Below are 13,198 nucleotides of genomic sequence, written 5' to 3'. Positions count from 1 at the left end.
GGCTCGGGGGACCATATGGGATGGTGGGATTCGAACCACCGTCCTTCTGCATGCAATACAAATGCCTTACCTCCATGCTATCTCTTCGGTCCTGCTCCAGCCCCTTTTGTGCTTCTGAGAATTTGGGTTCCAGCACAGATTGTGGGGGAGTGCCTTTATCTCAGCCCACATCCTGGAGAGGTTTTAGGGGACACAGTTGGAAGGTGGAGTTCCCAGGTGCAGGGTGTCACTGGGCCCCACTGTGGGAGAAGGGGGGCTATTCATTGGCCTCAAAGTCTCACCCCCTAACCACAGTATGACCTGGTTTCTCACCCAGAGAGCAGGAGGCCCCTTTGTCCTTCGCAGAATCGAAGGCAGGTCACTGCGGTGGGGACAGCGGCCACATCACCGACTCCCTCCATCAGCCTCACAGTCCACTGGGTTCCACTGCCCCTCTGGGTATTCTGAGGTGCCATCTTCTCCTGAACCCCTTGGAGCAGGAGGGAGGGAAGTACATCCTGGATGAACTTTCAGCATCACACTGAGGGGAAAAGTCAACGGTGACCACACAAATCCTTAGGTAGCTCTGTGGATTCTGGGCAGAGCGTGGAGGCTTACACAGGTGATGTTTGAGCCTGGGGTTTGAGGGATGCAGAGGAGTTTGGGTTTGACCCATCCAGGGGAAGGAAAGAAAGAGGCGGGCTGCAATCCAGCTCGAGAAACGTCTTTCCTGTACAAAATAACTCGTGAGAAGTGAAGAAGAGGCCAGATCTTAGGGGGGCAGGGAGTGGAGAAGGAATGAATGGATTCAGGTTGTGGGGGATCAGGGCTGTAGGCCAGCCCAGGTCGCGGGACTACATTTCCCAGCATGCCGCGGCCTCTCGCGCCTGCGCAGTGAGGCCAGTGATGGAGAGCTAACGGGGGGCGCGAGGGCTCGGCGGGCCATTGGCTCCCGGCAGTGATCGAGGCTGCTGGGGGCATCAGAGGCGCGCGCAGGGCCCGCTGGCCGGGCCGGGGAATCTCTGCAGCTGCAGCAATGGAGGACCAGAGGGTAAGATTGGGGTGCGGCTGGGCGGGGGCTGAGCAAAGGGTGGGGACCAGGTGATGCAGCAGAGTCTCCCCACCACCCCACCCCAGCCGTGCAACACCCGATGCTCTGCAGCCCAAGCCCCACCCCCTGGCGCCGGGATCTGGCCCCCCACCTTGACAATGCAGCCCCACCACCTTAGCTCGGACACCTCCATCTTCCCTGATGCACCCCCCCACCCCGATGTCCCATGCACTGGCACCCCTACCCAGCCCTGATCCCATCCCCCACGCCTTCCACGCCCCATGCTGCCTGAAGGCCTGGGTTCCCCGTTGTCCTGCAGGACACCCCACCATCTCAGCATCTCAGTGAGACACCACCCCCCCCCCAAATAAACTAGCCACTCCACCTAAGGCCTGGATCAGGGATCTGAGAAATTTCCCAGGGGGCTCCCTTCTCTCCTGGCCCTCCCCTCCCCCACTTACCTAGGCCTGGTGACTGACACCCACCTTCCCAGGTTTCTTCTTTCTGCCTGCAAATCCACTCCCTGTCCCCCGGGATCCCTGTTCCCAGCTCAGCCAATGTCCTCCTGGTAGGCCTTATGTTAAGCTCGTCCCCACCCCACCCCCCAAATCCAGCTCCTGCCTCAGGCATGCAAGTGGATGCCAAATGGGGGATTTAAGTACCTTTCTCTGAGCCTCAGTGTCTGTCCCTGGAAAGTAGGGGTGCTTTGGGCTGGGGAGATGAGCACAGAAGAAAGGGCATCTGTCTTGAAGGCTGCCACGCCAGGTTCCATCTCCAGTATCCCCTAGGATTCCCTGAAGCCTCGACAGGAGTGATCCCTGAGTGCAGAGCCCTGAGCATTTCAGGGTGTGGCCCCCAAAATATATGGGTTATCTTGATTCCCTTCTAGGAAAAGGAATTCAGGATCAACTAGAGCTGCCTACCCCTTCCCCACATTTCCAGAACCTCCCGGGAGGGGTTGGTGTTTCCGGTGCTGGGCATGGTGGGGGGCCTGGGGGGGTCACCCCTATCAGGCTGATGATGGGTCTAAGCTGCCCAGTGTGGTGTGTTCTCGCTCAAATTCTCGTGGGGTCAGGAGGCCCTCCGGAAGATCATCACCACATTGGCGGTGAAGAATGAAGAGATTCAGAACTTTATCTACTCTCTCAAGCAGATGCTGCTGAATGTGGAGGTGAGGGAAACATCGGGGTCCCAGGAGAGAGGAAAGGTGGAGGAATCGGGGCCTGGACAGGGGTTGCTGGGATGGGGTAGCCATACCTGCTCTTGATCCCCCACAAACAAATGTCTCCAGGCAAACTCTACCAAGGTGCAGGAGGACCTGGTGTCCGAGTTCCAGTCACTCTTCTCCGTCCTGGAGGAGCTCAAAGAGGGGATGCTGATGAAAATCAAGCAGGACCGTGCCAGCCGCACCTACGAACTGCAGGTGGGCACCTCTGAGACCCCCCCCATGGTACCCCTACAACTCCCAGAGCCCAGCAAACCTCAGAACTGGTTTATTTGTTTCTGGACCACACCCTGAGATACTCAAGGCTGACTCCTGACTCTGTGCTCAGAGATCACTCCTGCCAGTGCTTAGGGGAACCTTTGGGATATTGGAGATGGAACCCAGGTTTTCTGCTTGCAAGGGAAGTGCCCTGCCCTCAGCATCTTCCTCCTTAGCCTACACAGGACCTCCCTCCAGATGTCCCCAGAGCAGGCTCCCTCTATCCTTCCACCCTTCCTCTGCCTTCTCTCACCCAGGTCCCCCAAGATCTGTCTGTCCCCTACCCACCTGCTGGTGGACTAGTTCAGCCCCGCATCTCCAGAGAAGACCTCGCTCCGCAGTTGGCAACCCCATGCCTTCGCCTCCCCCAGCCTCTTGGCTGGTTTTCCCAGCCCTTCCCACTGGGTTTCACCCCAACCTGAATCCTTCTTCTGGGGAGCCATGTAGGAACAGATTGCCCTGGAGTGGGGGTAGGGAGAGGTGCAACTCCAGGGTCCCAGGGGTGACCCAGGTTTGGGGGTTTGGGGGTATGGGGATTTTTTTTCTTTTGGTTTTGGGTCACATCCGGCGAGGCTCAGGTTACTCCTGGCTCTGCGCTCAAAAGTCGCTCCTGGCAGGCTCAGGGACCATATGGGATGCCGGGATTTGAACCAGGGTCCATCCTGTGTTGGCTGCATGCAAGACAAACGCCTTACCACTGTGCTATTGCTCCAGCCCAAGGGTATGGGGATTTTTGTTTATTTTAGGGTTCTGTCCAGCCTCCTGTCTCTACACTCAGGAATGACTCCTGGTGGTATTCCAGGACCCTAAGGCATGCCAGGGATTGAACCCTGGTCAGCTGCATGCAAGGCCAGCATGTTCCCTGCTGTCCTAAGGCTCTGATTCCCCTGTGTGCTTTTCATGAAGGAATGCCAACAGAGACTGTGATGTCCTTTTATGGGAGGTGCACCCCCTTCCTTGCACCCAGCTTTTCCCACTCTTTCTTCCCACCTGGCGTCTGAGCAGAGCATAGACCCCTAAATTTTAGAACTAATGGGGTGTCCTGGAAAGGTTTGCTGCATAGGGTAAGTATGGTGTCTCCAATCTGTGGGGCCTTCTCATCCACAGAACCAGCTAGCTGCCTGCACACGAGCCCTGGAGAGTTCCGAGGAGCTTCTGGAAACAGCCAACCAAACTCTGCAAGCCACAGACAGCCAGGAGTTTCCCCAGGTGAGCACTATGAGGTGGTGGGGCATTTGGGGTATAAGAATATCAAGAGGGGGGCCGGGAAGGTGGCGCTAGAGGTAAGGTGTCTGCCTTGTAAGCGCTACCAAGGAACGGACCGCGGTTCGATCCCCCGGCGTCCCATATGGTCCCCCCCAAGCCAGGGGCAATTTCTGAGCACATAGCCAGGAGTAACCCCTGAGTGTCAAATGGGTGTGGCCCAAAAACCAAAAAAAAAAAAAAAAAAAAAGAATATCAAGGGGGCCAAAGAGATAGCAGTGGGTAGGGGAGGGCACTCACTTTGCTGGTTGGATCCTCAGCATCACATATGGTACCCAGAGTCCATAAGGAAGGGTCTCTGAGAGCAGAGTCAAGAGTATGCCCTGAGCACTCCAGGTGGGGACGCCCAAAATATAAATAGAACTTAAGTTTTTGATGTTGTACTATTGTTTGGAGGACATGCCAGCATTTCTCAGAGACTCTTCTCAGTGCTGTGCTCAGGGTTTGCTCCCCAGCATTGCTGGGTGGGTACGTGTGGTGTGGGGGGATTAAACCAGGGACCTTGTGTTTTGTTTTGTTTTGTTTTGGGGCTACACCCAGCAGCGCTCAGTGGTTACTCCTGGTTCTATGCTCAGAAATCACCCCTAGCAGGCACAGGGGACCATATGGGATGCCGGGATTCGAACCACCGTCCTTCTGCATGAAAGGCAAACGCCTTACCTCCATGCTATCTCTCCGACCCCTTGTTTTGTTTTTTTTTTTGTTTGTTTTGCTTTTTTGTTTTGTTTTGGGGCCACACCCAGTGATAATTAGGGGCTACTCCTGGCTCTGCGCTCAAAATTCACTCTTGGCAGGCTCTGGGGGGATCATATGGGATGCCAGAGATCAAACTCAGGTTGGCCGCTATAGAGTATTCTTGGTATTATTCTATGTTCTTAGTTCTGTGCCTGTCATCCCACCTGGATCTTCCAGGTGAGGGCGATTGAGTGTGAAATAAAATAACTCCCAGAGAGAAAGATTAAACCTCATTCTTCCATCCCCCTCCTGGGCAACAAGTATCCGCCACAAATAATTCACTTCAGACAACGAAGTTAGGGGACCAAAGGTTTGGCAAAGAGAGTTCTTTGACAGTCTGATGCCAGTTCAATCAGCCATCCGACCCAGCCGTCAGCTCTGCCAAAAGCCTTTCTGGCCTCCTCCACAAGCTCTTTTATTTCACACTCAGTCGTCCTCACCTGGAAGATCCAGGAGGGACGACAGGCACAGAACTAAGAACATAGAACAATACCAAGAATACTCTATAGGCTGCATGCAAGGCAAACACCCTACCCACTGTACTATAGATCTGGGATCCCCCTGGTGTATTTTTAATTGGGGTATTCATGTAAGGTGGAGGGCAAGAGGTGAAACCGGAGTCTGCCTTTGCTCTCTTGTCCCCTGTGGGACCCATCTCTTGCATTTCTGCCTCTGGACAAGGCAGCTCTCTGGCTTATTTCTTTCTGGCTCTGCAATGGTTTCAGGCGCCCTTGCAACAACCATTTTATTCTTATTTTCTCCCCCATTCTAGGCTGCCAAACAGATCAAAGATGGGTAAGATGTGGGTTCTGCCTTCTTCCTGCCCAAAGTGGGGTGAACGGGCAGAAGTTAAGGGACCCTCATACACTGGGCCACCCAAGGCTGCCTCCCCTCCTTCTCTGCAGTGTGACAATGGCCCCTGCTTTCCGGCTGTCACTCAAAGCCAAGGTCAGCGACAACATGAGTCACCTCATGGTGGACTTTGCACAGGAGCGGAGGATGCTCCAGGCCCTCAAGTTCCTCCCTGGTGAGATGGGAACTGGTGGGTGGGTCACGATTTGGAGGAGCAATGGGAATGGTTAGAGCCTGGTAAAAGGTGACAGCCATCTGTAGAACAGAAAAGACCACGCCCCTACCTGTATGTCCCGCCTTGTGTGGGTGGAGCCAACACGAAGCCCCACCCCTTGTTAGTGGAGTTTTCCTGAGTGGTACTCTGGAGGAGGCCACGCCCCCAGGGAAGCCCCAGCCATCACTATTGGTTGAGCCCCAGAAAGGCTCCATCTCCCAAGGGGTCACGCCTCCAATTGATAGCTCAATCTGGAAATGTTCTACTTTCACTTATTTGGGTTTTTGGGCCACTCTCTGTGATGCTCAGGGATCACTCCTGACATGTACAAGGGACCCTATGATAAGCCAGGGATAGAAACTGGGTCAGTTGTGAGCAAGGAAAGCTCCAACATGCTGCACTTTTACTCCAACTCAATTTATTTATTTCTAAATTAAAATTTTTTCGAGCACACCCATAGATGCTTAGGGCATATTCCTGGCTTTATGCTCACAGCTGTAGGCAAGTGTCCTACCTGCTCACCATATTATCTCTCCAGCCCTAATGTTCTTTTATTTTATTTTATTATTTTTGTTTTGGGGGGGTCACTCAGGGGTCACTCCTGGCTCTACGCTCAGAAATCACTCCTGGCACGTTCAGGGGATCATAGGGATGCTGGGATTTGAACCACGGTCCTTCTGCATGCAAGGCAAATGCCCTATCTCCATGCTATCTTCTCGGCCCCATATTTTTATTTATTTTTTAATTTCTTTATTGGACTTTGGGCCATACCCAGCAGTACCCAAGGCTGACTCCTGGCTCTGTGCTCAGGGATTACTCCTGGTGGTGCTCAGGGACCATTTTGAATGTTGGGGATCAAACCTGGCTCAGCAGCCTGATACAAAGCTCCCCACTGTGCTATTATCGGGCCTTCCCCTAAGTGGCAAACCTTGAAATAAATGGGGCCTCTCCATAGTGTGGAATTTTGAGGAGGCGCTACCCCCAAACCCTGCAGAAGCCATAAGGACGCCAGAGGCAGCCCATCTCCTTCCTCCTGAGCTGTCTTGGGGTGTTAGTGTCTTCAAAATCCCCTGCTTCTGAGGGTCCAGGACCTAACTCTGCCTTCTGTTTCATCCTGGGTAGTTCCCAGTGCCCCCGTGATCGACCTGACAGAGTCTTTGGTGGCCGACAACTGTGTGACGCTGGCGTGGCAGATGCCAGACGAAGACAGCAAGATTGACCACTACGTGCTGGAATATCGGCGGACCAACTTCGAGGGCCCCCCACGCCTGAAGGAGGATCAGCCCTGGATGGTCATCGAGGGCATTCGGCATACGGAGTACACGCTGACTGGTAACCCCAAGTCCTGTCACCCCAGAAAGCCCTGGAGGACTGTAGGTGACATCTAAACCTCAAGGAATTTGGCTAAGAGTCACCTGACTAGTTTGCTCAGGATCTGCAGAAATAATGACCAATGGTCGGATCCACAAGACAGCGGGGAAGGTGCTAACCTTGCTTATAGCCTATCCTAGTTCAATTCCCCAAGCCCCTCCAGGAGTGAACCCTGTGAATCAGTCCTGTGCAACCCCAGGTATGGCCCCAAAATCAATAAGAGGGGTCGGAGCAGGGGCTTTTGCCTTGCATTCTGTCTACCTGGGACAGATCTGGATTCAATCCCCAGCATCACATATGGTCCCCCAAGCCTGCCAGGAACAATTTCTGAGGGCAGAGCCAGGAGTGACCTCTGAGTACCACCAGGTGTGGCCCAAAACAAAACAAAACAAAACAAAACAAAGAAAGAGGGGTTGGAACAATAGCACAGTGGGGAGGGTGTCTGTCTTGCATGCAGTTAACCCCAGGTTCGATCCCCCGCATCCCATAGGGTCCCTAGAGCACTGCCAGGAGTGACTCCTAAGTGCAGAGCTAGAAGTAACACCACTGGGTATGGTCCCAAAACGAAACCAAAAACCAAACACGAATCATAAAAATAGTAAGATATTGATGACTGTCATTTATTGAAGTCTCAAAATACATGCAAGCGGGCTAGAGTAATAATAAGGCTTGCAATGTACTAATAGCAAAACAATATAATAATTATAATAAAGCAGTAAGGGTCTCACATGCAGCAGGTCCAGGTCTGATTTTCAGCACCATGGATGGTTTGCTGAGTCCTGCCAGGAATGCTCCCTGAGCATTTCCCTCCACGTGATCTCCACTTACGAATATGTGCATTTTACTCAGAAGTAATGCATTTGCACCTCATAGTCCCTTTTTTTGGGTGGGGGCACACCTGGTGGTGCTCAGGGGTTACTCCTGGCTCTGCACTCAGAAATTTCTCCTGGCAGACTCAGGGGACCATAAGGGATGCTGGGGATTGGCCCTTCCTGGGTCAGATGCATGTAAGACAAATGCCCTACTACTGTACCATCACTCTAACCCCCTTTTAACAAATCCTAAGGCACAGAAAGAGAAAGCTGCCTCCCTACCTGACTTGTCTCAATGCAGATTGAAAGTTTCTGCATTCATTCATTCATTCACCTTTCTTAGCATCTAAAATGCCTCTGGCTCCTTCCTTTCTGACTCAAATCTGGGCTGGGTTCGAGCCCAGGGAGAGAGGCTCTCTCTAGCATTTGGGAATTCCCTTAGGGGTGCGAGACAGGGTCCCTAATGAGTTTATAAAGCCCTAGGGAGCTGGGGAAACCCTCAGCCTTGGGGGAACTTTGCTGACAAGATAAGTATTACCCTGTGCTTGGGTGGTAATTAGGCTGCTCCTTATCTGCAATTAGCATATGTGGTTAATGAGCGTGCTAATTGCAGGGAAGAAAAGTCACCAGCCTTTAGGACCATTTATCCTCTTCCTGGGAGCAACGTATTATTTTTCCCAATCTTTTTGCATTATGGTAAAATAAATACACGTTTTTTTTTTTTTTTTTTTTTTTTTTTTTTGGTTTTTGGGCCACACCCAGTAACGCTCAGGGGTTACTCCTGGCTATGCGCTCAGAAGTTGCTCCTGGCTTGGGGGACCATATGGGACGCCGGGGGATCGAACCGCGGTCCGTCCAAGGCTAGCGCTGGCAAGGCAGGCACCTTACCTTTAGCGCCACCGCCCGGTCCCATAAATACACGTAATGCAGCATTGACCACCCCTCTTTTTATTTTTCCCCAGCAGGGCTGTTGAGCCCCTCTTTGGGATTCTCAGGGCTGACTCCTGGCTCTGCACTCAGGAATCACCCCTGTCAAATCTCAGGGGACCTATGAGATGGCAGGGATTGAACCTGGGTCAGCTGCATGCAAGGCCAGCATCTTCCCCACTATGCTAAGGCTCTGGCCTAGCACCTGTTACATCAGTTGTGCACAATTTCATGATTCTTCTGTTGCCTCCCAGGTCTCAAGTTTGACATGAAGTACATGAACTTCCGGGTCAAGGCCTGTAATAAAGCGGTTGCAGGTGAATTCTCTGAGCCGGTGACGCTGGAGACCCCAGGTGACCCTCACACCCCCTCTCTTCGAGCCCCCAGAGAGCTTGTGTGTCATGAAAATCCTCGAATTGAGGTTTTTGTGGCACTTTTTCCCCCGTGGCTGCCAGGAAACTTATCTACAGTTTTTCTTGGCATGAATGTCCTTAGAAACCTGTTTTAGACTTTTGTGATAATCCCAGGAAGGGCTTGTTTGTTTTTGTGGGTTTTATTTATTTATTTATTTTTTTGGAGGGAGAATTGGGGCCATACTCAGCAGTGCTCAGGCTTACTCTTGACAAGATTGGGGGACCATATGCCAGGGATTGACTCCACATTGGCCACATGCAAGGCAAAACCCCTTCCGGCTGTTCTATCTCTCCCAATGGACCCACAATAGTTCTTTTACTTGTTTATTTTTTTTCTTTATTCTTGGGTCACACCCGGCAGCGCTCAGGGGTTACACCTGGCTTTGCGCTCAGAAATCGCTCCTGGCACCGTCCATCCTGGATCACGTGTGCGTGCAAAGCAAACACCCTATTGCTGTGCTATCTCTCCAGCCCTACCCTTTTTTTTTTGTATTTTGGGCCATACCCAGCAGTATTCAGGGGCTACCCCTGGCTCTGCTCTCAAGAATTACTCCTAGGGCCTGGAGAGATAGCGCAGCGGCGTTTGCCTTGCAAGCCGCCGATCCAGGACCAAAGTTGGTTGGTTTGAATCCCGGTGTCCCATATGGTCCCCCGTGCCTGCGAGGAGCTATTTCTGAGCAGACAGCCAGGAGTAACCCCTGAGCATCGCTGGGTGTGGCCCAAAAACCAAAATAATAATAATAATAATAATAATTACTCCTGGTGGACTTGAGGGGCCTATGGGATGATGAGGATTAAACCCAAACCCAAATCTGCCTCATACAAAGCAAATACCCTCCCTGCTGTGCAATTGCTCCAACCCGACCCATTTGTTCTTTGTTTGTTTGTTTTTGTATCACACCTGGCTGTGCTCGGGGTCAGACCTGATGGGCTTGGGCGACCATTCTGTGATGCTGGGATCGAACCCTGGTTGGCTGTGTGCAAGGCAAGCGCCCTTCCTGCTGTACTGTGGTACCATCACTCCCCATGGATGGTCCTTGCAGTCACATATCCACTTATTGTCTCCATGTATCTCTAACAAATGCATACTCAATGTAGAGTTGAGGGTAAGATTGTGTCAATGAAATTCCCCGGTAACATGTGATTAAGAAGTTCTTCTCCTGGTCCAGCTTCAGTCTGCAGGCTTCAGCTGCCCATTTTCTGGGGCTTAATCTCCTATGGCACAGAGCCATAGAGATGGTTATAAATTGGTTCAAAGTGAGAGCATTTGCCTTGCATATAGATGACCCAGGTTTGGTACCCAGCATCCCATAGGGTCCCCTGAGCCTGCCATGAGTGATTTCTGAGCGCAGCGCCAGGAGGAACCACTGAGTGCCTCTGGGTGTGGCCCCAAAACCAAAAGAAAAGAATTAGTTCCGGGCACCAGAGCAATAGCACAGTGGTAGGGCATTTGTCTTGAACGCGGCTGACCCAAGACAGACCTGGGTTTGTTCCCTGGCGTCCTATATGGTTTCCCAAGCCAGGAGCGATTTCTGAGCGCAGAACCAGGAGTAACACCTGAGCGTCACCGTGTGTGGCCAAAAACAGAAAATAAATAAATAAATAAATTAGTTCCAACAGTGGGCAAGTAACGGTGCAGAGCTAAGAGTGAGTCCTGAGCACATTGCCTGGTATGGCCCCAAACTACCTTTAGGTTACAAATTGTCACTTTTTGGCTGTAAATTCTGCCCACTGCCTCTCCCCTCCCAACTCCCCTTCCCCATCTTGTCGCTCTGCTTGTCCTGTGTTCTGAGGCTCCCTCGGGCTGTTTCTCTCTATCTGGGTCTCTGTTTGTCTCGTTTTCTGGCCGTGTTTTGGTTTGTCTTGGTCACTGTCTGCCTCTCTTGCTCTCGCGCTCTCCATCTCTGTGTTTCTCTGGGTCTCCCCATCTCTGTGACTCCCACATCTGCCCTGACCCCAGCGTTCATGTTTCGCCTGGATGCATCCACATCCCACCAGAACCTGCGGGTGGATGAGCTGTCGGTGGAGTGGGACGCCATGGGCGGGAAGGTGCAAGACATCAAGGCTCGTGAGAAAGATGGCAAGGGGCGGACGGCGTCTCCTGTCAACTCCCCTGCCAGGTACCCCGCTTCTCTCCCTCACTTAGGCTGTGGCTGAGGATGGTCATAGGCCTGGAGCCCAGACTGGGGCGCTAGGTGGGAGATGGGACTGGGGCCGTATAGAGAGCAAATGAAGAGAGTGGGTTTTTTTGTTTTTTGTTTTTTGGGCCACGCCCGGCAGTGCTCAGGGGTGAGAGTGGGTTTTGATGATTGAATAGGAGTTTGCCATCTGAGGATGGACACAATCGGGGGACACGACCTCTGGGTGAAAGAGCTGACCTCTCTTTCTTCCTTGTCACTCAGAGGAACCCCATCACCCAAGAGGATGCCCTCGGGTCGTGGGGGACGGGATCGCTTTACAGCTGAGTCCTACACGGTGCTGGGTAAGGAGAGAAAAGGGGTCCCTTCAGGAGGGACCTGGATGGTGGGAGTGAGAAAAGGAGATCCTGCAGAAGCGATCTGGCAGGATGGTGTGTGTGGGGAGAGGGAGGGTGAAGGCCTTGGTTAGGCCCGACCAGCAAAGAGAGAGCAGTCCATTTGGATTCTGGTTTCCCATAGGGGACACGCTGATTGACAGTGGGGAGCACTACTGGGAGGTGCGCTACGAGCCCGACAGCAAGGCCTTCGGTGTGGGGGTGGCCTACCGCAGCCTGGGCCGCTTCGAGCAGCTGGGCAAGACGGCGGCGTCCTGGTGCTTGCACGTCAACAACTGGCTGCAGGTCAGCTTCACGGCCAAGCACTCCAACAAGGCCAAGATTCTAGATGCGCCGGTGCCTGACTGCCTGGGAGTGTACTGCGATTTCCACCAAGGTATGGCCAGGCCACGCCCACCGTGGCCACGCCCACCGTGTGACCACGCCCATTTAGGAATTTCACCCAATCGTCAACAAGGATCCACCCTCTTCAAACCACGCCCACACAGGCGACACCGCACAGACCATGATCCTACTCACCACGCCCACTTCTCATTGACCACGCCCGCCGAGGCGTGGTCTTCTGTTAGCCCCGCCCTGGTGGCTGACCCCACCTTCCTCTGGATGGCCACGCCCACACACTACCCACCCCTTCTCAGTAGGCCACGCCCACCCAGTGATTTATGCAGATCTGGTCACATCCACCCAAATATGGATAGTCACGCCCACCTTCTAGCCATGCCCTTCTCCGATGGCTCCACCCTTACCCGCCAACCCCATGATCCATGAATGTGTGGTCACGCTCACCCACTATATGGCCACGCCCACCCTGTGGCCACGCCCTTCTCCCGGATGGCTCCACCCACACCCGTCAACCCTGTGCCCCTGGTACCTAGTAGTCTGACCCGCCCTGCCCTCTCTCTGCACCCCAGGCCTCCTGTCCTTCTATAACGCCCGCACCAAACAGCTGCTGCACACCTTCAAGGCCAAGTTCACGCAGCCGCTGCTCCCCGCTTTCACGGTAAGACCCTCCTTCCTTCCCTGTCTCCGGGGTGGACCTGCGATGGGCTTCCCCCGCTGTGCCCACTTGCACCCGCTCACCCCTCCTCACTGTCTCCCTGCCCAGGTGTGGTGCGGCAGCTTCCATGTGACCACGGGCCTCCAGGTCCCCAGCTCTGTGCGCTGCTTGCAGAAGCTCGGCAGCACTACCAGCAGTTCCAACACCAGCCTCACTTAGGGCGTCTGGGACACACCTCCCCACCTGTGTCATGGTGGGGCCCAGCTGGGGGTGCTATTCTGCCCCATGCCCTCTTCTGATTTGCTGCTTGGAGCCTTAACTGCGGATGGAGGGGCCATGGGGGCAGGCAGGGCCTCCTCCCGACTAGTGGGTCTTAATAAAAAGTTCGACACTGGGCAGGCACAGTGGCCGCACTGTTGATTTTTCTTTTGGGTCTGGATACCCCAACCTTCTGCTCATTCGCTTTCCCTTCTTTTGCCTTTTTATTTATTTATTTATTTATATTTATTTATTTATTTATTTTGGTTTTTGGACCACACCCGGCGGTGTTCAGTAGTTACTCCTGGCT

The 13,198-nt window shown here is 53.3% G+C and overlaps 1 protein-coding gene across 2 annotated transcripts; it reads left to right on the top strand.

The window, feature by feature from the left end:
• The first annotated feature begins 948 nt into the window (after positions 1-948).
• On the top strand, positions 949-13,028 carry FSD1 (fibronectin type III and SPRY domain containing 1). 2 transcript variants are annotated; one of them, XM_049788538.1, is made up of 13 exons: positions 949-1,030; positions 2,106-2,201; positions 2,322-2,453; positions 3,621-3,722; positions 5,284-5,306; positions 5,417-5,538; positions 6,700-6,909; positions 8,942-9,040; positions 11,061-11,220; positions 11,503-11,582; positions 11,758-12,009; positions 12,545-12,633; positions 12,739-13,028. In XM_049788538.1, exons 1-13 carry the CDS (start codon positions 1,016-1,018, stop codon positions 12,847-12,849), a joined length of 1,491 nt encoding a protein of 496 aa, XP_049644495.1. In that variant the 5' UTR covers positions 949-1,015; the 3' UTR covers positions 12,850-13,028. The 2 variants fall into 2 exon arrangements, with proteins under 2 accessions (XP_049644495.1, XP_049644494.1); XM_049788537.1 differs by having other exon boundaries at positions 961-1,030; positions 2,070-2,201.
• The last annotated feature ends 170 nt before the right edge of the window (positions 13,029-13,198 follow it).

Source organism: Suncus etruscus, chromosome 15 (genome assembly GCF_024139225.1).
Source record: "Suncus etruscus isolate mSunEtr1 chromosome 15, mSunEtr1.pri.cur, whole genome shotgun sequence".
Taxonomy (NCBI): domain Eukaryota; kingdom Metazoa; phylum Chordata; class Mammalia; order Eulipotyphla; family Soricidae; genus Suncus; species Suncus etruscus.
The sequence above is the reverse complement of the archived record's forward strand: the minus strand, read 5'-3'. Positions and strand labels throughout refer to the sequence as shown.